Source organism: Ovis canadensis, chromosome 1, assembly GCF_042477335.2.
Source record: "Ovis canadensis isolate MfBH-ARS-UI-01 breed Bighorn chromosome 1, ARS-UI_OviCan_v2, whole genome shotgun sequence".
NCBI classification, from domain to species: domain Eukaryota; kingdom Metazoa; phylum Chordata; class Mammalia; order Artiodactyla; family Bovidae; genus Ovis; species Ovis canadensis.
The window spans coordinates 111,536,943-111,559,033 of NC_091245.1; the positions used below are offsets into that span (position 1 = coordinate 111,536,943).

The following is a 22,091-nucleotide window of genomic DNA, read 5'->3' on the forward strand; positions in this document are numbered from 1 at the left end:
TTAGAAAACATGAATTTTTGCCTAACACACTAATGACATTTTGATTCTACTTGTTTGACTTAGTATTAATAGAATGCTAGATTTCTAGTTAAAAAATAGATATGCAACAAGTAACAAAGGTTTACGGTAGAGCACAGGGAACTATATGGAAAATAATGTCAAAAACAATATATGTGTATATGTATAACTGAATCACTTTGCTGTACACTTGAAACATTGTAAGTCAATTACACTTCAGTAATATATATATATTAAGAAAACAGAAAAGTGCTTGCCAGTGGCTTATCTGACTACCTTATGATTTATGGTCAAGAAAATTTTATTTGTGTTACGCTCCTTCTAGCAAAGAAGAAATACTAATTTGAGCTTGTAGTTTCTTCCCCACTTCCTGTATTTAGATTATCAAGCGCTAACACAAAGCACGTCAGAGGGGGTCACCCACCCACCCCTGGGCCTGTGGCCTAGATGCTCTCCCTGCCATCCTCGCCCCTGACTCCAGTCTGTCCTGCGTACCCTCTTCCACGCCAGGCCGGGCCCCATGCTGCTCTGGATGGTTGCGCTCCTCTTCGGTAAGTCACCAAGTGCCAGTAGCCTCTCCTGGGCACCAAAGACTGCATCGTTCCTAAGATGCAAACTTCCTTATTTCACCTTTTCTAGTTTGAGTGGGTTTATGGCTAGAGCTTGAGACTAGTGTGTGCACATGGGTATGCTTGAGAGTGATGGGGATGAGAGTGATGGGGATGAGAGTGATGGAGGTGATGGGGATGAGAGTGATGGGGATGAGGCCATTTGGGGAGCCCCAGGCTTTCCTATCCCATTTTCCTGGGTCCTTGGAAAGGCAACCATTTGATGTGTCAAAGCTAATTTAGGGAGCCAAAAAAATCACATGCTGAAGTCCAATGACATTTTTCACCCTGTGAAATCAAGTTAAAATATCCATCAGGTCTATCTTGAAAGGAAAATAAAATCACAGAAGGAAAGGAGGCTGCTGGGGTGCAGAGGAAAGATCAGGGAAGTGGACAAAAGGCAGTTCCACACATTTTGCTCAGCAAGCGGAGCTAAATGTGAGGTTTTACAAGGAGGTATATTTCAAGAAGCCTCAGCCTTTTCTTGGAACCAGTCAACAATGACTGGGCTTCTTCCTTGGTCAAGAGCTTTGTGCCCTGAATGTCCAAATCCCTCTTCAAAATGACCATTCCTATTCTGCCTACTTCCTCTCTCTGTCAGGGGGAGGTTCTGATTTGGGTCTGACTGGCCCATGGGGACCCATGTTATTGTTATTGTTGCTGTTGTAGAGTCGCTATGTCATGTCCAACTCTTTGCAACCCCGTGCACTGTAGCCCACCAGGCTCCTCTGTCCATGGGATTTCCAAGGCAGCAATACTGGGGTGGGTTGCTATTTCCTTCTCCAGCTGATCATCCTGACCCAGGGATCAAACCTGCATCTCCTGCATCCCTGCACTGGCAGGAAGATTCTTTGCCACTGAGCCACCTGGGAAGTCCACAGGGACCTATATGAAGCTTCAGATCCATTCTCCTGAATCCATAGCTGTCTCCTTGATCCACTGGGGCCAGTCACACATGCCAGGAGGGACTGGTCTCCAGACAGAGGATTGGAGTGGGGACGGGTTACTCGGCTCCCCTAGATTCAGCTCAGTCTCAGCCATTGTCAGATGCTACACTCAAAAGGAAAGAGTCTGGGCACGTAGATCACTTCGCTTCACAGTTTCTGAGTTGACTTGCTTTTTGTTTTAAGCTTGATCCCAGAAGTTTGTTTTCACTGAACCAGAAAAGCAAAATGTGTTAGTCATTCAGTCATGTCTGACTATGCAACCCAGTGGACTGTAGCCCGCTAGGCTCCTCTCTCTGTCCATGAAATTCTCCAGGCAAGAATACTGGAGTGGATAACTATTTCCTTCTTCATGGGATCTTCTTCACCCAGGGATTAAATCCAGAATCTGCATTGCAGGCGGATTCTTTACTGCCTGAGCCACCCGGGAAGCCCTGAAAAGCAAATGCATTCCTAAAAACACCCCCTACCTGGGTAGAGTTTGTGGGAATTTAGCCTCTGAGAAGAAAATACTTGTTCCACTCAGGGCTCTTCCTTCCCCAACATCACCATGTTGCCCTGTGTGCTCTATGAATGGTCATTTGGACAAATGAGAAGGTCAGTGCTCACATTAGGGCAGGGACAGGACAGCCTCGTGCCTGGATACGCTCCAGATGGGAGATTCTTAAGGGCACATCCCTTCCTTGTGAAAGGAATAGAGTCCTTGGACTTGACTAGATAAAAATCTAAGAGCTCCCCGGCGTGTAGCCCAGGATCTGGATGGGGGGAAGCAAAGGAGGAGGAGTGGAAAGTCGGTAACTGGCTGAATAATTGGATGGCATATGGGAAACCCAGGCGGGACTGAGTCACATCTGATGCTCAGGACCCCAGAAAGCCAGCCTGGGGGTCAGACCCCCGTCTGAAGGTGTCGGAGAACGAAGTTACCGTTAAGGGTAAAGCTGCCATTTCCTCTCTAGTGCTATTTCCTCTCTGATGTGGCCAGAGAGACAGAGGAGAGGGAAAAAAAAAATTAAATATACAGTACATGCATTATCTCGTATAACCTTCAGAGTCGTTATAGGGGAGGGTTTAATTTTTATCCCTATGAAGCAGTTAGGGAAAGTGAGGTTCAAAAATGTTAAGAAACTTGCCTAGAATTACCCTGCTAACAAGCAAAACAGAGATGGGAACCCAATCCATTTTGTCAAACCCTGTGCTTTCTCTGTTCTGTCTCGCTACCTCTAGTCTGGATGTAGTTGGATTTTAATCAGGTGAAACTAGACATTATACTCATTTAAAGCGCCTGGCAGGATGTGGTCACACAGCAAATGGTACCTGTTGTTAGTATTGTCTGTCACAGGTTCTAGAGGCTAGAAGCCCTGAGGCTGAACACGCTGGTCATGGCTGTATACTGAAGGTGTATCTGGGCTTCCCTTGTGGCCCAGATGGTAAAGAATCTGTCTGCAATGCAGAAGACCTGAGTTCAATCCCTGGGTCAGGAAGATCCCCTGGAGAAGGAAATGGCAACCCACTTCAGTATTGTTGCCTGGAGAACTCTATGGACAGAGGAGCCTGGCAAGCCCCAGTCCATGGGATTGCAAAGAGTCGGACACGACTGAGTGATTAACACACACTAAGATGTATTTAAAATTTAGGCGATGAACCTCGACCTTCCTCTGAGCTGTGCATCGGCCAGCTTCAGTCCTCGTACTGGAACCCACCCCCATACACACACAGCATCCGTGACACACAGCCCTCCCGGTGTGCGGCTGCCACCCCTTGGCAGAGTAGCATGTTGCAATGTGGTAGAGATTTACTGTGATGTCGTTCCTCGTGAGGAGCTGCCCCTCTGATCTAACTAGCTCCACTTCTGCCCTATGAGGGCTTCCCAGGTCGTGCTAGTGGTAAAGACCCTGCCTGCCAATGCACGAGATGTGAGACGGCCGGGGAGACCCCCATGAAGTAACAAGCCTCTCCTTTCTTTTAAGCTTAGCCCATCAGGTATTCGAAGGCCACTGACTATCCCTACTCTGTCTCATCTTTCTCAGATAAACGTCTCCCAATTCCTCTAGTAGGAAATGGTTTCTAGGCCCTGTTCGTTGCCCTGGTCTTCTCGGTCCTGCTAAGCTTTGTCAGTGGGTCAGGAGCCGGGCTTTCTCATCCCTCCCAAAGCGGCCCAATGAGTGCAGAGCTCGCTGGGGCTGTGACCTCTGCCATCCAGGACTCCACAGCTTTACAGTAGCTCTTGGTTTCACATCACACTGTCGCCTCATCTTCAGCCTGCACCTGACTGAAGCCCTCGGGTTCTCGTCATAGGAACTGCTGTAAGCAGATGTCATCTACTCTGTTTTTCCCCAGTTGGTGGCCGTTTTGATTATACACAGTGGTTCTGCAATCGCAACCCCGAGGCCTTGCAGTGCCCTGGAGAGCAAGTCATTGGGATCTGGGGCACAAGCTTATTTGAAGCATCTATGCTCGCTGGAGCCTACCCTCTTGTTATAGGCATCAGACACGTCAGCCTTGTTGTTCATCACTTTGTAGCTGCAAAACTGTTTTCCGGTGGGAAAGGGAAAGGAAGGGGAGGCATCACTACCCAGTGAGGTCTTAGTCACTCTGAGATCAGGCCTTCTTTCTGCTTTCGGCTAATGTAGAAGCCACCTCCCCAGACGGGGGGTCGGTATAATCTATGTAACTGCTCTGTAAGGGAAAAACTACTTATTGTTACCAAAAGGCATGCATGGTGGGACCTGGCTGCTTGCCACTCAAAAGCCAATAAGCAGGCCAGGTTGGTGGAAAGGAAAGTGCTTTATTTCAGGAGCCGGCAACTGTGGGAGAGGATGGCGGACGTCTGTCCAAAGGCTGACTTCCCCTCTGACAAGCAGCTGGTGAGAGCTTTTATAGACAGAGTGTGGGGTGGCGGGCGACATGCAGAAACAGCAGTCATCTCTGACAGTCATCTTCAAAGTGGTCATCAGTGGTCTGACTAGCATCACCTTGGTTGTTTTAGGTACAGTTAACCTTCAGTTTTGTGGTCCATTTGTTCCCATTTCTTTGCGGTGAGTTCTTAGAATTGTGGCAGCTCGTCCTGGACTGTCTGGGCATCATGCAGTTAATTCCTCCACCTGGGGTTTTGGTATCTATAAGACAGTTCACAGGATATGGCTCAGAATATTACCTGTAGCCCTTGAGAAGGAACTAAAGGTGCTTGACTGTGCTTAATGACTGCATTATTATTTGGTCCCCTTTGACTGCTTTCCTTTGTTTCAGCATTTCTCACTTCTCTGATTAAGCTGATTCTTTGACTAAGGTTTTCCAGAGGCAAGTGGCAAGCAGAGAGGCCGGTGGGGGGAGGGGCAAGGACCATACGGTCCTGCTCCATTTCATTGCCATTTCCACTATACAGACAGAGCCAGGAATTGGAGGCTCTTGAACTTTAAACAACCTGTGCAAGTTCCCATAGAAAGAGATGGACTCATGAAATCAGTCCACGTCATCTGGTTCCAAAGCCTGTGTGCTTCCCACTACACCAAGATCACAGAAGATGCACTTAGATTGCAGGCAGGGGAAGATGAAGGGATGGACTCGTAATCTTAAACACCCTGAGAACCTGCGGGGGAGCTGACCTGAGCTGAGTAGGTAGAGAATATGTCCCAAATCATGCAGACAGCATGCATGATGGCCTGTGAATGAACATACACGCCAGATCTGCTGAGGGGATCTTCCCCCCACCTCCCAAGACCATTCTTGCATTTCTCAGGATTCTGCACAGCACCCAGCAAAGAGAGGCACAAGTAAATGCCTGGGGACCACCTGGACTGACTGCACTCAGCCCTACATCATTCATTCTTTTGCCTCTTGCCCCAAAGCCCAGAGTCTGCTCCACTGCTTTACATCCAACTCTGCCCCTTAGTTTAGGGTCTCCCATCCCTTAGCCTGATCACACCTGCCTAACCTCATCTGTCATCATTTTGTGGTTTGGGCACTCTTTCCAGGCCACCTGGGCTTCCCTAGTGGTTTGAATGGTAAAGAATCTGCCTGCAATGCAAGAGACCTGAATTTGATCCTTGGGTCGGGAAGATCCCCCAGAGAAGGAAATGGCTACCCACTCCAGTATTCTTGCCTGGAGAATCCCACGGACAGTGGTGCGTGGCAGGCTACCGTCCATGGGGTCACAAAAAGTCAGATGTGACTAAGCAACAAACACTTTCACTTTCCTGTTCACTTACTGTCCTCGAGCATTCGTTCATCTAGAAGCATTAGTGCAACGCATGCAAGATGCAACATGGTGTGGTGTGCTGGCCTGTTGATAGTTCTCTCATGCATCCAAGCTGCCTGTCCATGCCCCACAATCGTTTAGTGACTACTCCTCCAGGGAAACCTCACCTCCTTCCTATGATCACATCTGTACAATCTATTCTTACCTCCTCCCTATCATCACTTCCATATACTCTATTCCCCAGAGCTCTGTGGGCAGATGGGCCACAAGAATCCGGTCCTGCTTTGCTGAGTTCTTCTGTACGTGTAAACAGGCCCTTCAGGCCCAATAGTGTAAGAATCTAGTCCTGTGTCTTCTACTTTTTGTTCCCTGCCCTGCACAAGTGGGGGAAGCATTTGTGCATCTATTTAGCACATGCTTATTGAACACAGACCGTGGTCCAGGCACGGGCCCTAGGTGTAGGTGATACGGCAGTGAACTAGACAGGCAGAGGAGCTGCTCTCATGGGGCTTAAGTTTTAGACAGAGGGAGGGAGACAGGTGATTACAAGTAGGCAATTTAATGGTAAGGTCATTTTAAATGATGATAAGTGCTCTGATGGCAACACAATAGGGTATTATGATAGTTGTGCTAAGTTGCTTCGATCATGTCCAACTCTTTGCAACCATATGGACTATAGCCTGCCAGGCTCCTCTGTCCATGGGATTCTCCGGGCAAGAATACTGGAGTTGCCATTTCCTCCTCTAGGGGATCGTCCCAACTCAGGGATTGAACCTGTGTCTCTTGCCTCTCCTGCATTGGCAGGCAGGTTCTTTACCATGAGCACCACCTGGGAAGCCCAGCAAGACCTGTCTAAGGGGGTAATATGTGAACTGAGATTGGGCAAAGAATTCCAGGCAGTAGGTCCACCATAAAAGTTGAGTGGCTGAGTGGCTGTTTGGTTAGATAGCTGGGTGGCTGTTTGGCTAGATAGCTGGGTGGCTGGGTGGTGAGTGGCTGGGTGGCTTAGATAGTTATGTGCTTAGGGGGCTGGGTGGTTGACTGGTTGAATGAATGTTAGCATCTATTTATAAGGTGACAGGCCCTCTCCTTGTCAGAAAGTTCTTTCTGCTACTTAATCTATCACTTTTTTTCTCTTGCAGTTCCCTGTGTTGGGAAAGTTGGTGAGTCTTGTCCGTGTCTCTTTCATCTCCAAGGGTGTCTCTGGGCCAAAACTTAATAGATGGGTAAAATCAGAGCCACTGGGTCAATCCTAAAGGAAATCAACCCTGAATATCCATTGGAAGGACTGATGCTGAAGCTGAAGCTCCAATACTTTGGCCACCTGATGCAAAGAGCCGACTCATTGGTAAAGACCCTGATGCTGGGAAAGATTGAGAGCAAGAAGAAAAGGGGATGACAGAAAATGAGATGGTTGGATGGCATCAGAAGCCTGGGAGTAACGATGAGTAATAGACAGGAAGGCCTAAGAAGAGCCCCAGCACATCCTGTCTTCACCTGGTCCACCTGGATCCCCAGGACTCTTCGCCTCACAGAACTAATGATGCTCACAGTGTAGCTGAATGATGGACCTTGCTTCCTTGGCTGCTCTTTCTAGTATCACTGCATATTGCTAGAAATGACTTGGATGTGAGTTTGAGCAGACTCCAGGAGATAGCGAAGGACAGGGAAGCCTGGCACACTGCAGGTCTATGCAGTTGCAAAGAATCAGACACGACTGAGAGACGGAACAACAGCGACAGAACTGGGTCCCCCAGCAGCATCTTCAGAGCAGCTCCAGCCTGGATCTCTTCCTCAGGAGTCTTCCCCTATGCCTAGGAAGAGGAGAAACCCAGGACCTCACTGTCTCAGGCTGAGGATAGTTACAGGGTGACTTCAAGTTCCAGAAGAATGACTCTAGGCCTCCACCCAGCCCCCTTATAAGTCCAACGGCCCCCACTTCCTCCTCTCAGTGTGGCTCTGGAGCTCCTGCCATCCCCACTCATCAACATCTGGATTCGCGTCCACCCCGCTAATGCTCAAGGAAGCAGGCATCTTTGTCTGTGGGTCAGCCTTCTTTCTCCCTTGGCTAACTTTGCCCTCCTGCTCATCCTGTCCCACTGACCTCCATGGAGCTTCTGTCAAGTGGGTGAAAACTCTGACCTATGAAGTCTTGACCTCTGGGGGCATGTTCTGTGATGCCCGAGGAAGAATCCAAACCAATATTTAGTGGTGGTAGAAAGAGCAGCCAAGGAAGCAAGGCCCATTATTCAGCTACGCTGTGAGCATCATTAGTTCTTGGGTGAGAATAAGAGTCCGAGGGATCCAGGAGAACCAGACGAAGGTAGGATGTGCTGTGGCTCTTTCGGGGGCTCCCAATCTGATTACGCATCATTACTGTCAGGCTTCTGAGGTTGTCTGGGACCAGCGGTACCTGGTTTGCCAAAGACGTATGTCCCGGGGCCAGGCCAGTCTGGGATTGCCCTGCAGATGATGCCGGGTCCCCAGGAGCTCTTCTCTTGTCCACATCAGGGCATAAAAGGCATTTTAGAAATGAGGACAGAGGTGGCAGATCCCACATTGTGACTGTGGTGGAAATGAACCTTGCTGCTGGGAGTGCTGATGGAGGCTGGGCCTGGGGAAGCCCGATGAAGGAAGTCGGGGGGAGCGAGCCCAGGCCATGGCACGTCCAACACGCACCCCTTCAGCTCCTCTCTGGTGGGGAGGGGTGCACATACCATCCGAAGTGGATGCTGCAGAAAGAGCTGTGCTGGGGTCACCAGGAGAGAAGAAACCAAACTAGGAGAATGGGGATCCAATCAAGAGAACAAAGAACAATGGATGGAAGGAACGCAATTTGCCTCAAGCTTGCCAAGGTGGCAGAGGAAAGGGCATTGCAAAAGCAAACAAGGAGGGGGACGTCCCTGATGGTCCAGTGGTTAACGCTCTGAGCTTCCACTGCAGAGGGCAAGGGTTCCATCCCTGGTCATGTCGGCGGGGTGGAGCGGGGGGATGGAGAGAAGAAGGGTAGGCGGGAAGGAGGCCAGAGAGAAGGCACAGAGAGAGAAAAGAAGGGAGAGGAGGGAGAAGGAAAAGAGAAGGGCAGAGGAAACAGGGAGAAAGGGGTGCAGGAAAGCAGAGGGCCGGCCCCGGCCTGGCATGACGGTCCGGGACAGTGGCAGCTGCGAGGGTGCCATCCAGGAGCCTCCATCCCAGGATTGGGGTGGGGGGTGGGATTAGGCTCGGGAAGAGGAAGGAAATGGACTGGGAGACCCACGGCTCCAGGGTGACCCTGTTCCTGCATATTACAGTCTGGCTGAGCCCCCAAGCCCAGCCATACCTCGTGTTTGAGGGGGATATACTGATTCTGCAATGCCGGGGAAGGAAGAATGCAGCGCTGTCCCAGGTGAAATTCTACAGAGATGAAAAACTCCTCCATTTCTCTAAGAACAACCAGCCTCTCTTCCTGGGGACAGCAACAGCTAACAGCAGTGGCCGGTATAACTGCACTGGGCAGGTGAAATATGCCAGAAACACGGACTCATGGGATTCAGGGACTGCCGTGGTTCAAGTCCAAGGTGAGTCACCACTTGGGGGGTGGGATGGTTACAGTGCTGCTCAGGGGCCTGGTCTTAGAGGACAGCAGGGCTTGGGGCTGCACCCCTCTCTCTGGCTGCCCCTGCTGCTGGGTCATTCGTCAGGGCCCTGAGATGCCCAAGATGCTGTCTACATACCCTCCCCCTCCATAGGACATGCCTGGAGTCAGGGAGGCGGAAGATGCCCTGGGCGGGCAGGGCGGGAAGAGCCCAGAAGCAACCCTGATGCTTACCGCCCCCTTGAGACCCTGAGCGAGACTCTTCCCCTCTAGGGACTAGATGACCGCTAAGGCCCATCTGGGTCTGGCTTTCTGGGACCCCAGAGGGGCTTGGGAGCATGGGCATTGTTTCAGGGTTTTGGGGTGGGATGAGCGGTCAGGTGCTGGGAGACGGTATTCCCCGTGGGGCCTGGAGTGGGCCGAAGCTCAGACCTCAGCCTCCCCGGGACACACTGTCCAGACTCCCATCGTGAGCCCCCTGCTGTCTCTCCCCAGAGTGGTTCCTGCCTCCCGTGCTGACAGCCCTCCCCTCTCACGAGCTCTGCAAGGGGAGCCCTGTGACCCTGAGATGCCAGACAAAGCTGCACAGTCAGAAGTCAGCCTGGCGGCTGCTCTTTTCCTTCCACAAGGAGGGCCGCACCCTGCAGAACAGGAGCCGCCACCCAGAACTCCACATCCCAGCAGCCAAAGAGGGAGACGCCGGGCTTTACTGGTGCAAGGCCTCCCCTAAGGGTGGCCAGGTCCAGAAACGGAGCCCTCAGCTGGAGCTCAGGGTGTGGGGTAAGTGGGGGAGGGGAGATGCTGCTTAGACGCCTGGGCTGTGGGCAGTGGGGGCCCTGATTGTGAGGGGAGGGGTCCCTAAGGGAGGACCCTGAGTAGTCCACTGACCTCCCAACTGCATGCTCCCTAGCTCCTGTGTCCCGTCCCCTGCTCACCCTGAGACCCACCAGCCTAGTTGTGGGGGAAGAGGTGGAGCTCCTCTGTGAGGTCCAGAGGGGCTCCCCTCCAATCCTGTACTCATTCCACCTCAATGGGGACATCCTGCGGAACCATGTGGCTCCCCATGGGGGACCCGCCTCCTGCCTCTTCCGGGTGATGTCAGAGCAGCATGCTGGGAACTACTCCTGTGAAGCCGGGAACCGTGTCTCCAGAGAGACAAGTGAGCCTGTGACACTCTCTGTGGATGGTAGGTCTTGTCCCCCAGCCGGGCTCTGAGCCCTAGACCTCACTGCTCTGTGTTCCTCCTGCTGTGCCCGGCTCACTGCTGGGTACAGAGCAGGCGCTGCATGACTGACTGAGCATGGACCCTGCTGGGAACATCTCCACTGACCCTGGTGGGGAAATAGTGAAGCCCACGGAGAGGGAGGGGACACCACGGGGGGCCACATGGTCAGCCATGGGATGCCCATCCACGGTGACATCCTTTGGTCCTTCCCTCATTCCCATTGGCCAGGCTTCTTCAGGCCAGGCGTCTCCCACTAATGCCAGCCACTCTGACGCTCCTGTGCGTGTCTGTGGTGCATTTGTGAATTTCATCCTCAATGCTCACGGTCACCTCTACTCACTCCCCAGATCCTCAGGTCTTATCTGGCCCCACCAGTAGCAACTGGCTGGTTCCTTGGCTGCCTGCAAGCCTGCTTGCCGTGACGGTCATTGCTGCTGCACTTCTGGGGTATTTCAGACCCTGGAGGAAAAACGGTTGGTAACTCTTTTGGGCCTTCTTAGTTACTGAATCCCTATGCCAGGCACAGTCCAGCCATTGGAAAGCGAGTCTGATGGGACCAATTGCTTACTTCTGGGTACTGGGGGGGAGAGGGACTTTTCCTCACACGTCACACAAAGAGGCCCCCGGAAGGACAGTTACAACTTTCAGAACTCACACACACCCAGGAGTGTGTTGGTGCAGTCACACAAACACACTGCTGCGCACTCAGGCATGAATAAGGCACAAACAGAGGAATTCTTACAAGCCAAACGAGATGTAGTCCAGTGTCCTTCACATTTGAGAGACAGTCTGTGGCTGTGAATACGACAAACCCAAGGCCTCCAACTCTCTCCTTGAAGTCAGGGGAGCTCTGGTCCACTTAGTAAGGGAGAAAGAGCACACGAGAACTCCAGTGCACATGCGTGCTCACGCACGCACACTTCTGTGCTATACTGGGCTCTGGGTGAGTGGCCACGTATGTCAGCTCAACAGGAAGGAAGTGTGGTGGAGAGGACTGGGAGTGGCCTGGTCCCAGCACTGCTATTTACCTATTCGGTGACCTTGGGCCAGTCCCCTCGAAGGTGCACTAAATGCCTCCCTCTAGGGAGGTTGTAAGGGCTGAGATAATGAGGTCGCATCTATCGCATACCTAATGTATTAGCCTGGCATTGAGTGGGAGCTCAGCACGTTCTCATTCTAGTTCGAGCACATCACCTGGCGGGTTCCTAGGCTGCCTTTGCTCCTGCTATCCATTCTCCAGTTCCTCTGATCAGAGTCTTTGAAAATAAAAAGTTTAGTTAAGTCTCAGATGAGATGTGAAACTATTCCATAAGATATTGTCTACCACATGCCCGCCTCCAGCTTACATTTCAACAAGCCTCGTTTCTCTTAACAGCATTTAAAGACTGAAATGTGTACTCTTGAAATAAATCCATCACGTGTTTTTGCGGAACAACTACAACAACAAAAATCAGATGAGAGTAAGGCTATCGGCAGAGGATTCTATAGGGAAAAAGAGGCTGCCCTGATAGCTCAGTTGGCAAGCAATGCAGGAGACCCCGGTTCGATTCCTGGGTCAGGAAGATCCCCTGAAGAAGGGATAGGCTACCCACCCCAGTATTCTAGGGCTTCCCTAGTGGCTCAGGTGGTAAAGAATCCACCTGCAATGCGGGAGAGCTGGGTTTGATCCCTGGGTTGGGAAGATCCCCTGGAGAAGGGAAAGGCTACCCACACCAGTATTCTGGTCTGGAGAATTCCACGGACAGTATAGTCCATGAGGTCGCAAACAGTGGAACACGACTGAGCAACTTTCCCTTTCTGTAGGGAAAAACAAGTGAAAATAACTAGATAAATGGGATATCTAGGTAATCTATGGGTTTTGAAATTCAAGACTCTTCTCCTCTTCCTGTCTAGGTCATGATAATTAAGCATGAATGTTGGCTTTCAAAGCAATCGCCTTGGGTGGCTCCAAGTTATTCCAATTTTAACCTTTGTTCGCCTGAAGGCATGTTGAAGGGAATGGTTCCCAGCGCCAAAGCTATTTGGTCCCAGTTTATTCCTAGGGCACCTACAGTGTTTCAAATCAACCTATTTCTTCCTCCCCCAGGGACATTTTTATTTTCCACTTGCCAAGGGCAAAAGTAATTGGTGTCATAGACCTTCAGCTAGATTTGCTTATTCAAGTATGAGGCCCCCTCTGTTAAGGAATTTGTGATGAGTTTTCTGGGAGTTAAGCTAGCCTGCTTTTTGAGGAAGACCACCCCATCCTACAGTTCCAAGTATTCCTCCCTGTCCACAGCCAGGGTACCTGAAAGTATCTCTCCCCATCCCCAGCCCCACCACCTCGCCAGGCACCCCAGTTGGAGCTCAAGTCAGCCTCCAGCTTCCTGTCCCCTTCTTAATTGAGCAGCCTCTGTCCATCTAACTTCTCATCTCTGCTTTCCTTTAGTCTTGAGTCTAGAATCCATGCAGTCAGGCCAGGGTTGCTTTAAGGTACCAGGGTCTTCCCTGGTAGCCTAGCTGGTAAACAATCCACCTGCAGTGCAGGACTCTGGTTCAATTCCTGGGTCAGGAACATCCCTGAAGCAGGGGTAGGCTACCCACTCCAGTATTCATGGGCTTCCCTGGTGGCTCAGACGATAAAGAATCTGTCTGCAATGTGGGAGGCCTGGGTTGGAGACCTTTGATTCCTGGGTTGGGAAGATGCCCTGGAGGAGGTATGGCAACTCACTCCCGTACTCTTGCCTGGAGAAGCCCAATGGACAGGGGAGCCTGGCAGGCCACAGTCCACGGGGTTGCAAAGAGTTGGGCACCGAGCAACTAAGGACAGCGCAGTTGGAGAGAGACGGAGGCAGGCCCAGCATTAGATGGGGAGGCAGCAGGAGTAGGGACCATGAACTGATGGACTGAGTTCTACTCTCCCTGCACCTGCATAAAACCTCCTTCCCTGGCCTGGCCTCAGTAACAGGGCTATTCCCACCCACTCACCTTTGGGTCAAAGCATTCAGGGCAAAGCAACACATCACAGTCTTCCCCCTCCCAGCCCCAAACAAGATGGTGGAGGAGCAGTCACTGGTGAAAGATCTTCAAGAAGAAGATGCCTTTCACATGGGACAAAGGGACATCCCTCTTCATGTGGAGACTGCCTCCCCACTCATTCCCACCCCGCCACCCCACCCCCACTGTCAGCTTGTGAGCACCTGGACTCCAGTTCAAAAGAAACTTGTCTCTCATGAAAATAAGACTCCCGGCGGAGGTCTTACCGTTTCAGAATCTCAGGGGCACAAATCCTTCTTTAGAATGTCACTCAGAAAATCAGCTTCAGGCCAAATTCCGCAGTTACCCAAGAAACACTGTCCAACAACTCTTCTCTTCATGTTCAACTTTCCAAGACCCTTAATTATTTCCAAACAGCATATCCATTCCTCAAGAAATGAAAACATCCCACAGACTGTATCTCTGAAGGCAATCTTCAAAGCGTTCTGACCAATGGTGGAATCTAGGATGTGGTCATACAGGAGGTCTGTTTCGAAGTAGCACCTACATAAGTGTACAAGTTCTGGCTGATTTTCCAAGTGTTCATTTTGCTTCCTGTTGTCACGCCTCCCATAAAACACAGTTCCATCAAAATCACGGAGCTCTTTGGGAATGAAAACTCAGAATCACAGCCTTGACGGATGAGCATCAGGGAATGTTTAATAACCAGGGGCCTCTCTGAGTCTCCACAAACGCCCTCTTCGTTTTACAGAAGGAGCCACGTTCAAAGGTGCTACCTGATGACTCTGAAGCTTTCTTGCTATAAGAGCTAATGAATATTTCTTGGACACCGGGCATGAACTGAGTGTTCTCAAATACACCTGCGACCCAATTCCCATCCCAGGACATAATTTTTAAAGTTCTGGAAACATCTGCTATCACAGAGGCGGCAGGCTAATGGAGAAAACGCATACACAGTGGATTAAGATTCTGTCTCCACCAGCTTTCTGTGTGACCTTGAAGAAATCATCTCTCCCAACCAGTCACCTCATTTTAAAAAATGGAAATCATAGGATTAACCTTTGCAAAGTGGTTGTGAAAAATGTCAGACAGCCAAGAATTAGGAAGGGGGGCCTTTTTGACATCCAGCTCTGTGCTGGCCCCTGGGTGAGGGGCTTTGCGATTAAGTAGATGTTGCATTTGAATTCCCTGGTCCTGCTGCGTTTTTGGCACGTGGAGTGTTGTCAAACTTATTAGCTTTCCTCCTCCTGAAAAGCAACCTGACTTGTGGATCTGCACTGTTTCAACGCAAGGGTGTAACCCATCTTTTCTGACCCTGCCTCCTCCAGTTTGTGGTTCCTATGGAGCCATCCTATCCATTAGGGTATTTTTTTTTTTTTCGAAAGAAACATCCCATAAAAATTAACCATGTCCAGACCTGCTGATTAACAATCATCAGCAAACCAGTCTCAGACCTCCAGCAACCCACTGTTGTGTTGGTCGCTCAGTTGCGTCTGTTTCTTTGCTACCGTATGGACTGTAGCCCACCAGGTTCCTCTGTCCTTGGGATTCTCCAGGCAAGAATACCGGAGTAGGTTGCTGCGCCCTCCTCCAGGGGAATTTTTCCCACCTGGAATCAAACCCGGGTCCCCTGCATTGCAGGCAGATTCTTTACCATCTGAGCCACTAGGGAAGACCAGCAACCTCCACTGACATTTTTTTCAATTTAATTTTTAAATATTTTATACAATTTTTAAAGGTAATTTTATACAATTTGTAAAGGTAAACTGACTGTCTTACTGCACCCTCTGCCTAGTCTGCTCTCTGAGGACACTCAGTGAATCATGCCTTTTCATCTCCTAGGGCCTCTTCCACCCCAGAATTTACCCTCAGCCCCAGTTGAAGAGCAGCACCAACTGTATGTCAACGGTAAGGATTTGCATCAGGACTAGCGTCTGTCCATAAAGGCAAAGAAGTGCCTCACCAGGGGGAGTCAGGAGAAAGAAGGCCTCATGAGCCTGAGTCTTGGGAATCAGTCATTTGGGGAAGAAAGCAGGAGGCTTCCAGGGAGAACTTGAGGAGCAAGGGCATGGAGCTGGTGGTGGGAGAGGGAAGCAGGAAGGGATCCCAGCCCCCAGGGGGGAGGTTTAGACCAATGGTTACCAGATTATGTCCCATGGGCCAAATCTGGTCCACCAAGTATTTTTGCAAGGAACATTGTGTATGTATTGTGTATGGTTGCTTTCACATCACAGAGCTGGGGTTTGCAAAAACTAAAATATTTACTACCTTTTTTTACAAAAAAAAAACAAACCAACCTCTAAGTGCCAACCTCTAGTTTGAACAATATCAGGGCTGGGGAAACTGCTAGAACCTGTATCAGGGGGCACAGTCCTCCTGCCAAGATGGATATCTCACATTAATAACCACTTCCCACTACCAGTTATCAGCATAACAGCCCCTGACTGGCTTCCTTCCATAAGTGTCCTCAGAACACTTAGGTCTCGAGGTGGGAGAGCAGGTGGTTCCTAGTTAAGCTTCATTCCTTCTTTCAGTTCATCGCCAGAATGAAAACAGTGAAGGAGTTATCTACTCTGAGATTCATACAATCCCAAGGGAGCATGAAGGTAAGTGATCTCCAGCCAACCTTGACATCTTTGTTCATGTATAGGGGTAGTTTGAGGCCTAGGGTGAGATATCACGACCACCATCATCACCCTGACCACCATCATCATAAATACTGGAACTTTCATCACCACCACCTTCCTTCACGACTTCACGACCACTATCACCACAAACACAGGTATGTCAAAAGTTCAGTTCAGTTCAGTTGCTCACTTGTGTCTGACTCTTTGCAACCCCATGGACTGCAACACACCAGGCTGCCCTGTCCATCACCAACTCCTGGAGTTTGTTCAAACTCATGTCCATCGAGTCACTGATGCCATCTCATCCTCTGTTGTCCCTTTCTCCTCCTGCCTTCAATCTTTCCCAGCATCAGGGTCTTTGCAAAGGAGTCAGTTCTTCGTATCAGATGGCAAAGTTTTGGAGCTTCAGCTTCAGCTTCAGCATCAGTCCTTCCAATGAATATTCAGGACTGATCTCCTTTAGGATGGACTGGTTGAATCTCCTTGCAGTCCAAGGGACTCTCAAGAGTCTTCTCCAACATCACAGTTCAAAAGCTTCACTTCTTCAGTGCTCAGCTTTCTTTATGGTCCAACTCTCACATCCATACACGACTGCTGAAAAAACCATAGCTTTGACTAGACAGACCTTTGTTGGCAAAGTAATGTCTCCACTTTTTAACATAATATCTAGGTTTCCCATAGCTTTTCTTCCAAGGAGCAAGCATCATTTAATTTCATGGCTGCAGTCACCATCTGCAGTGATTTTGGAACCCAAGAAATAAAGTCTGTCACTGTTTCCATTGTTTCCCCATCTCTTTCCCATGAAGTGATGGGACCAGATGCCATGTTCTTAGTCTTTGAATGTTGAGTTTTAAGCCAGCTTTTTCACTCTCCTCTTTCACTTTCATCAAGAGATTCTTTAGTTCTTCTTTGCTTTCTGCCATAATAGTGGTGTCATCCACATATACGAAGTTATTGATATTTCTCCCAGCAATCTTCATTCCAGCTTAAGCTTCATCCAGCCTGGCATTTCACATAATGTACTCTGCATATAAGTTAAAAGCAAGGTGACAATATACAGCCTTGACATACTCCTTTCCCAATTTGGAAGCAGTCCATTGTTCCATGTCCAGTTCTAACTGTTGCTTCTTGACCTGCATACAGATTTCTCAGGAGTCAGGTCAGGTGGTCTGGTATTCCCATCTCTTGAAGAATTTTCCACAGTTTGTTGTGATCCACAGTCAAAGGCTTTGGCATAGTCAATAAAGCAGAAATAGATATTTTTCTGGAACTCTCTTGCTTTTTCAAGGATCCAACAGATGTTGTCAATTTGATCTCTGTGTCCTCTGCCTTTTCTAAATCCAGCTTGAACATCTGGAAGTTCTCGGTTCATGAACTGTTGAAGCATTTTGAGCATTACTTTGCTAGCATGTGAGATGAGTGCAATTGTGCAGTAATTTGGACATTCTTTGGCATTGTCTTTCTTTAGGATTAGAATAAAAACTGCCTTTTCCAGTCCTGTGTCCAAATTTGCTGAGTTTTCCAAATTTGCTGGCACATTGAGTGTAGCACTTTCACAGCATCATCTTTTAGGACCTGAAAGAGCTCAGCTGGATTTCATCATCTTCACTAACTTTGTTCATAGTGATGTTTCCTAAGGCCCACTTGACTTCCAACTCCAGAATGTCTGGCTCTAGATGAGTGGTCACACCGTTGTGGTTATGTGGGTCATTAAGATCTTTTTTGTATAGTTCTTCTGTGTATTCTTGCCACCTCTTCTTAATATCTTCTGCTTCTGTTAGGTCCATACCATTTCTGTCCTTTATTGTGCCCATCTTTGCATGAAATATTCCCTTGGTATCTCTAATTTTCTTGAAGAGATCTCTAGTCTTTCCCATTCTATTGTTTTCCTCTATTTCTTTGCACTGATCACCGAGGAAGGGTTTCTTATCTCTCCTTGCTATTCTTTGGAACTCTGTATTCAAATGAGTATATCTTGCCTTTTCTCCTTTGCCTTTAGCTTCTCTTCTTTTCTCAGCTCTTTGTAAGGCCTCCTCAGACCACCTTTTTGCATTTGTTTTTCTTGGGCATCGTCTTGATCACTGCCTCCTGTACAATGTCACGAACCTCTGTCCATAGTTCTTCAGGCACTCTATCAGGTCTCACCATCATAAACATCATCTCCACCACACCTTCAGTGTGACCATCCCAACTAGGGAGGTGGTTTTTGTTTGTTTGGTTGCCCTTTTCTGAGCATTGTGGAGGAACAAAGGAAAAAGAATGATAGTTTGTCTCTGCCCCCAAGTATAAGTCTAAACAGGACAGTCCCAGCTCTAAGATGGAGCCAAAAACCCCAGCCACGGATACGACAGTGAGGATGGCAGAATGGGGAAGGCTAGTCCTCTCTCAAACAGGCAGCATGGAATTGTGGGAAAAGCGTGGGTTTCTGCGTCAGTCAGAATTGAGTTCAGAACTTGACTCTGTGTTCTGTGTGACTGTGAGAAAGTTACATAAGCTCTCCGAGCCTAATCTGTGAAGTGAAGTGAATTCACTCAGTCGTGTCCGATTCTTTGCGACCCCATGGACTGTAGCCTACAGGGCTCCTCTGTCCATGGGATTTTCCAGGCAAGAGTACTGGAGTGGGTTGCCATTTTCTTCTCCAGGGGAACTTCCTGACCCAGGGTCGAACCCGGGTCTCCCGCACTGTAGGCAGACGCTCTACCGTCTGAGCCACTATAAGGTGTAGATAATGCCTGCATATGTGCGTTCTAAGTCGCTTCAGTCATGCCCAGCTCTTTGAGATCCTATGAACTGAAGCCCACTAGAGTCCTCTGTCCATGGAATTCTCCAGGCAAGAATGCTGGAGTGGGTTGTCATGCCCTCCTGCAGGAGATCTTCCCCACCCAGAGATCAATCCTGAGTCTCCTGCAGCTCCTGCATTGCAGGCAGATTCTTTACTGCTGCACTACCAGGGAAGCCCAGATAATGGCTACTTTGTAAAATTATTATGAATGACTAGGAATAGAACCTGGGTTGTAGAAACCACAGAGATTGTCTGGTATGCAATAGGTGTTCAAAAACAGGGAGCTTTCTTTTACGTCTCACCTGTACAGAGACTTGAGTTCCTGGTCTATAAAATGGGTCTGAATCAGCCTAGGGGCTCTGCTCCCCCACCACCACATTTCCCCCACATTAGGGAAAGTGGACAACCAAGGAGTCTCTTGGACACAGGGCTCTTCCCTCAAGACCTGACCAGTTGTGCCCATAACATGGCCAAGCAGATGGGAAGCTCACGTGGGCACAGTTCCTTCCTGTGAAGAGTCACAATAAGGACTTAAACATAAGAGAAAAAAAGAAGTCAACCTCAGACTATATGGTTTTCATGAGCAAAATAAGGGAAATGAGGAAATGGGATCCTTTAATCCTTGCAGACAACAAAGATTAAGGCAGGGGTGGGGGTGGAGGTAGTCTGTTTCCAACTCAAGCTCTGAACAGGCTTTACCTGACGGTGAGCACAGGGGTCTGAAACCCAAAGGAAAGAGAGCCCTTATGTTCCAAGATGCTGGAATTTTTGTCAGTGGGATAATGCTTCACATTCTCTAAGATTCAATGTTCTTATTCTTGCCTGGAGAACCCCATGGACAGAGGAGCCTGGAAGGACATGGTCCATAGGGTCGCAAAGAGTCAGATACGACTGAACCGATTCAGCACAGACTATTTCTTATGGAAGTGACTGTGGAGAGTTAATCACCTCGCTGAGCCTCGGAATCAATACCCCCTGCTAGACAGGACTGATGTGAGATTAGATAGGTAGCATTAGACCTCTGCTTGTTATATACTAGATAGACTAGATATATAATTCTCACACCTAAAAGGTTGCCCCATGCAGAACAGGTGTCTAATGGAGGAGTTATTCTCTAGAATACTTCTAAGTATCTATTCTCTAGATACTTCTAAGTATCTTGGAGACCTTCGTCTCCCCTGCTTCTCACTGGAATCCTACGAGGCAGCCACTGTCATCACCACCTCCCTCTCCTGGTTGAAGCAGCTGAGGCTCAGAGGCCAAGTCAGCGGCCTCAGGTTGCACAGCTGGGGTCTCCTGACCCCACCTGCTTTCAGATTGAGGGCGAGAGGCCCTGAGAAGTAACAGGGGAGCAGGCCAGACCCTGCCAGCCCGTGTTCTCTAGAGGAAGGTGCCAGCGAGGAGGTGGGAAGGGGACACCCTGTGAGCCCAGCGCCCTAACCTGAATGCTGTTCTTCCCCCACAGCCAGGCCTGCCCAGCCAGCCCAGCAGGAAAAGGTGAGATGGGACTCCTGCTCTTTTCTCCTCCTCTGTGTGACATCGGCTCCCTTACCCTGACCCCACTCTCCCACAGGACATTTCTGTCATCTATGCTGAGGTGAAACACCCACAGCTCAGCAAGGATCCAGACAAGGGGCTGAATAGAAGAAGCACGACCCGCTGAGCTCCTACTAGTGACTACAAGGAGGCCCTCTGCTAGCAACGGCATCCCCCACCCCAACACACACACACCTCCGCAGCCCCCAGTGCTCGCCAGGAGGCCAGGGAACCCCAGCCTCTTCTGTGGCTTCCAGTCCCCCAACCTAGCAGCAAGTACCCCCATTTGAGGAGCACATGAGAAATCTCCTGTTATCCCTTAGTGTTCAAAAAGATACATGGTTGTAGATCTGTTTGTTAATAAAGGTGTATCAACTCATTTCATATTGTCCATCAGTAGCCATCATTTGGGCTGCCTGATTATTTGGTCTGATTTACTCAAGGAGACTGGACTCCGTGTGAACCAGCCTGGTAATGAGAGTTCGGGAGGGTGAGGAAGAGGAAGGACCAGGGGAGGGAAAAGGAGGGGAGTCTCAGTGCAGTCCACAACCAGAGTGTTCAATGAAGGTTGCTGTTGTTCAGTCGCTAAGTCACGTCCAACTCTTTCTGACCCCATGAACTGCAGCATGCCAGGCCTCCCTGCCCCTCACTATCTCCTGGAGTTTGCCCAAGTTCATGTCCATTGAGTTGGTGTCAGTGAACACAGTGAACGTGTTAGTTACTCAGTCGTATCCAACCTGCAACCCCATGAACTGTAGCCCACCAGGCTCCTCTGTCCATGGAATTCTCCAGGCAAGAATACTGGAGTGGATTGCCATTTCCTTCTCCAGAGGATCTTCCTGACCCAGGGATGGAACCCAGGTCTCCTGCATTGCAGGCAAGTTCTTTATTATCTGAGCCACAAAGGAAGCAGGGTCAATGAAGGTTAATTATTAATATATATTTGCTCTGTGGGCCCCTGCACTGGAATCACAGAGAGTGGGGTCCAAGTTACCAGAACTGGCACCTTTCTCTCCTAGTAAGAAATTAATGTTCAGAGAACTCCTGGCCCCTCAGAGTTGCAAACTTCTATCATTTCCCCTCGAGTTTATTAGAAATGCAGACGCCCAGACCTGCTGAATCAGAACCTGCATTTCAATAAGATCTCTAGGCGGACAATTTGCATGTACATGAAAGTTTTAAAAGCCTTGTCTACCTCCAAAATACGTCCTTCATGGAAGTAAATCAGTCCGCTTGCCTTTGAGAGCTTAATCGCTTGCAGTTGTCCTTTGGGAGAAGACAGTGGTAGGGCAACCCAGGCTAGCCCTTGTTTTTCGCCTCTCTACTCCCTGTTCTCCCTTGCCTCCTCCCATCCCAGCCCTTCCTCTTTCTGGTTCTCTGTGTCCTTCATCGCCCGTCCAGTGCACAGCCAGAATACACCAGGGTCCCCTCCCCTTTACCCCTTGGTTCTGCCAGGATCACTGGGAGGCACACACCGTCCAGAAGCGCAGGGCCTTCACTGGTCCATCAGGAAGTAACCCTCCCCTGACCCTAATTCTTTACCCGTCCCTCGGTAAATGAGCCACCCCCTTCTAAAAAGTCAAAACGTAGGTAAGACAGCTCATGA

At 49.5% G+C, this 22,091-nt stretch overlaps 1 protein-coding gene across 3 annotated transcripts; it reads left to right on the forward strand.

Annotated features, from left to right (window-relative positions):
* The first annotated feature begins 390 nt into the window (after nucleotides 1-390).
* On the forward strand, nucleotides 391-20,864 carry FCRL6 (Fc receptor like 6). 3 transcript variants are annotated; one of them, XM_069545479.1, is made up of 10 exons: nucleotides 391-569; nucleotides 6,908-6,928; nucleotides 9,056-9,322; nucleotides 9,835-10,119; nucleotides 10,250-10,525; nucleotides 10,912-11,037; nucleotides 15,383-15,448; nucleotides 16,075-16,146; nucleotides 20,415-20,446; nucleotides 20,523-20,864. In XM_069545479.1, exons 1-10 carry the CDS (start codon nucleotides 539-541, stop codon nucleotides 20,610-20,612), a joined length of 1,266 nt encoding a protein of 421 aa, XP_069401580.1. In that variant the 5' UTR covers nucleotides 391-538; the 3' UTR covers nucleotides 20,613-20,864. The 3 variants fall into 3 exon arrangements, with proteins under 3 accessions (XP_069401580.1, XP_069401589.1, XP_069401597.1); XM_069545488.1 differs by having other exon boundaries at nucleotides 10,250-10,498; XM_069545496.1 differs by lacking the exon at nucleotides 10,250-10,525.
* Nucleotides 20,865-22,091: the final 1,227 nt, after the last annotated feature.